This window comes from Mangifera indica, chromosome 15, assembly GCF_011075055.1.
Source record: "Mangifera indica cultivar Alphonso chromosome 15, CATAS_Mindica_2.1, whole genome shotgun sequence".
NCBI lineage: Eukaryota > Viridiplantae > Streptophyta > Magnoliopsida > Sapindales > Anacardiaceae > Mangifera > Mangifera indica.
In genome coordinates this window covers 8,824,783-8,828,931 of record NC_058151.1, presented here as the reverse complement: position 1 = coordinate 8,828,931, position 4,149 = coordinate 8,824,783, and the positions used below count along the sequence as shown (strand labels likewise).

Sequence of the window (4,149 nt, the reverse complement as noted above, 5' to 3'; positions counted from 1 at the left end):
GTGAAAGCTTTAGGATAGGTGGCAATTTTGTATACACGGAATAAAAAAGTGCTAAAAATTTCAATTTCCCCTTAGATTAACAGAAAGTTTCACTGAACCAGTAAAGAGAAACAAACGGGAAAAGAAAGACGAGAAGGAAGAGTATCTCAACAAGTTATAATACAAACAAGTTGATTCTATGAAAAACACAAATAGTTTCAATGAAATAATGCATACATACATGCGCGCGCGCAAAATCACAAAAGAAAAAAAACATAATTTCTATCATACATTGCACAATACATTATTACCACACGGTGTTCATTTACTATAAATATCACACAGTAAATATACCCTTAATGTCTTCAGCAAAACATGAAAACGATCAAGCATTATTCCAGCCTTTTAAAGGCTAATAATAACTATTAAAATGCAGATATTTCTGGGTAAATAAAACAAAAATTCTGGACTATTTTCTAGTTTTCAAATATCTTTTGTTGGCATGTGTATGCTTTGAGATATAGTGTAGCTTTATTGTTTTCCTTTTAAGAGAAGGGTAACCCTAATTGCCTAACACAAAGATGGACTAAAAAGTTTAGCCCTGTTAGCAGTTTACAATTTCATTGAAGTAGATGACAAGCATATTATTTGAAAAAAAAAATAAAAAAAGATCACTTAACCAAATAATCGACAGTGGGCAATAAACAAATTTATTCTATTTTCACATATAACATATTGCATGATATCTGACCATTTTATTTTCACATCACTTATTTTACGATATTTGTGACAAACCACTTCACGTAATTGAACATCATTTGTGGACTGATTAGAGGGGTTGAACTTTGAGAGGCAAGCCATAGGTGGGCCTCAGGGAGAGCAAATAACCAGGTGCATGACTATAAGTAGGGGAAAGCTGCAAAGAAAACCTTGAGAGAATGAGGGATAGAACAACCTTATACTCAGTCATGGCCAAATGTCTGGCAACACACATCCTCCCTCCAAAACCAAATGGCAGAAACCCCATCTTGTTTTTGCAGCCACCGTATAGCTGATCCTTCTCAAACCTTTCAGGCTTAAACTCATTCACATCATCGCCCCACAAAGCGGGATCATGATGCATGGATACCAAATCAATCCACACGTTGGTTCCTTTAGGTACTATTTGATCATCAACTTGTATGTCTTGCCGCGTTTGCCTTTGTGCATTTGGTGCTGGTGGATACAGTCGTAAAACCTCATTCATTACACATCCCATCTACAAGAGTTAATTCATCATTAAAAGTTATTTAAATTATAGATTTTCATATTGAAAATTACATCTTAATGGGATGAATTGGGTCATCCCGAAAGAGTTTAGTTGTTTTTTCGTTTTTGATATAGTGAGTGTGATGAGAGAATATGATACCTTCTTTAGTCCAGCAAGCAAATCGTAATCCACTTCTTTATCCCCTATTACTTGTCTTATCTCCTCTCTCAGAAGATTTTGCCACTTTGGATTCATGGCCAAAAGCAGTAAAGTCCAGGAAAGTGCCAACGCCGTGGTTTCTTGGCCACCAAAAAAGAAAGTCTTGCACTGATCTATTAGTTCCCTTGAAGTTAAAGTATTGTTTGCGTCAAGCAATAAACCCAGCAGGTCTTTCGGAGGATGCTGGTTACCTGATTTTTTTCGATCAGCTACGATCGTTAGAAGTAGAGTATCTACTTCTTTTCCAAGTCTCATGGCCTCCAAGTTTCGCTTAGGGTTGATAAAATTCCTAAAAGGGACACCCACATTGCCGTTATACTTAAAAAGGCCAATCTGCATGTCACTTAATTTTTTTAATACTTCACTACCGTTTTCGTAGCTGACTCCAAAGCTGGTCTTACCGATTATTTCACCGGCTGTTGTTATGATCTCTCTTTCCACATCGATTTCTCCGTTGCCAGAGTTTATAAGACTACTCCACCGGTCTAGCATTTTAGTGGCCGACTCCACCATCAGACTTGTCATAGGCTATTGGAAATCAACAAATATTAGTGGCTTAAGATTAAATATTAAAGCAAATTAACCAATACGTTTTTCTACATACCATAACAATAACATCGAAGAAAAAAAAAAAGGAAAGACATACCTATTTTATGTTTGATTTAATTCTTTTAAAGAAAAAAAAGCTGAAATTATAATCACCTATTTAGTGGATCAGTTGTATTGAAAATTAATGAGGTCGATGAAAATACATTTGACAATTAGTATATAGTGCTTACGATTATTTATTTTACCAAATAAAGAAGCATAAAATCAATCAAAGTAAGAGCTATTCAGTAGCCAATTCAAAGCTTTTCTGTCCAAAGTTTTTGACCCCTTTATGCAGTCATTATGGCTAGCTAAATATTCAATTCAGAAGGGACAAGATCGGATCAGATTACAATAAAAAAAAAATTAGAATTTAAAGTTATTGCATAAGTTATAGTTGTCTATGAAATTTTTTCCCATTAAATTTAAAACATTACCATTAAATGCTTTTATTTATATATAATAGGAAAATTTTCATCGACAATTTCCTATTATATATATAAATAAAGCATCTTATTTTAATGTTTTAAATATAATGCAAAATATAACGAAATATATACAATCTAAATTATTGCGTAAGTAAATTAAAAAAATCTGTACAAATTAAATTATTACCTAAGTTATAATTGTCTATGAAAATTTTCCTATTATAAATAAATAAAAGCATTTTATGATTAAAAATTCTAAAGAAATCAATCTTATATATTGCAAACCCTAAGGAACTGAGCTTTATAATTCTTCAATTTTGAAAAGAAAACCTCTAACTATATTGAGAAAGTTTAACGTAATAACTGGAGAAATAAAGCATATTATATTATTTATATATGCATTTAGAGATAAGGTATTGAAACAAGATATATACATATAGTAATAAAAGAGTGCAATACAATATTATGCTTGAAATTCAGTATGTATTATTCTTTTTGGCCAAAATTGTGCAGGAGAAATATTATGATTATTCAGACACAGAGAGAAAAAATAAGTGACATTTTAACCGTTAAATCTGTAAAGAAGACTAGTAAATTGAGCTTTTGGGATTTTATATCCATTTTAGTAGGGAAAAATTAGGCATTATACATGTAAGAAAGTTTAAGAGGAGTTTAAAAAGATTTTTGAGTGTGTAAGAGAGAAATAAGGAGACCTTCAATTTGGTAAAGGCGAATGCAGGAGTGATTACATGGCGAAGACGAGCCCATTCCTCTCCTTCCACCATAACTAGACCATCACCAAACATGGGCATTCTGTCTTTTTTAAACACACTTGGTTTTCCCCAATTCTTTGCAACAACTCCTGCAGAAAATTTTCTAAGAAATTCTGGATCTGCAATGCATAAAAATGGCTCTGTGCCCAGCCAGTAGAGGAATACTTTTCCTGCAAAATAGATTACAATTTAATTATATGAAAATTGATAGCAATATGTTCAAGATATCGATCCATTAGGATTAGGGTTTTTTATTTATTAGGAGGCTTTGGCTTACCGTACGACTGTTGCCACCGAGCAAAGTGAGGAAAGACAGTTGAGTGAATATCATGGGAAACACCAACTGATGAATTACTCGTCATCTTCTTCGTCATCTCACTAATATTCCCGAAAGGAAACCTTGGAGTTGGACCTCGAAGCCCATTTCTCTTGAGTTTCTGATATGCAAAAGCTGGGAAAATCCAGCAAGAGAATACTGCTCTTAACAAGAGTAAAACAAAAACTACTAATATTATGTTAAGAATTGAAGATAAAAGAGGCCACTCCATCTCTCTCTCAAAGAACCAGCTTTGTCTTTGACCTCGGTTGATAAACAGGGAAATTAGATGGGTATTTATAAAAAGATGTAGGCGTTGTTCAAGATTCAAGAATGGTTGTTTCTGACCTTGGCAACTGGCAAGTACCTATTTTCAAATTAGTTTGAATATTTTCAACTCCATCATAATTAACGTTTATATATAGTTATTTTAGATATGTAAATGATTATATATTTGGTCTATGTTATCAAATAATAATTGATTTTAAATTAAAAATAAAATAATATTTAATTATAAGATTACATATATAAAATATATATTCAATTACGTATTCAAAGTGAACATACAAACCATTCCTCATAATCTTGGAAAATACA

General features: G+C 32.4%; 1 protein-coding gene across 1 annotated transcript; it reads right to left on the bottom strand.

Annotated features, from left to right (window-relative positions):
* Positions 1-807: 807 nt before the first annotated feature.
* Positions 808-3,784, bottom strand: LOC123198111 (cytokinin hydroxylase-like). Its single transcript, XM_044612717.1, has 4 exons — positions 3,514-3,784; positions 3,177-3,406; positions 1,388-1,975; positions 808-1,237 (listed from the first exon to the last, which is right to left on the bottom strand). Exons 1-4 carry the CDS (start codon positions 3,782-3,784, stop codon positions 809-811), a joined length of 1,518 nt encoding a protein of 505 aa, XP_044468652.1. The 3' UTR covers position 808.
* Between the last annotated feature and the right edge of the window lie 365 nt (positions 3,785-4,149).

Bases quoted from the DNA above. Each gene is read 5' to 3' on its own strand.
- LOC123198111 (XM_044612717.1), bottom strand. From the start codon at position 3,784: ATGGAGTGGCCTCTTTTATCTTCAATTCTTAACATAATATTAGTAGTT. The intron at 3,407-3,513 runs GTAAGCCAAAGC...TCTATTTTGCAG, and splicing joins TCGGTGGCAACAGTCGTACG to GAAAAGTATTCCTCTACTGG. The intron at 1,238-1,387 runs GTATCATATTCT...TAACTCTTGTAG, and splicing joins TGCTTGCTGGACTAAAGAAG to ATGGGATGTGTAATGAATGA.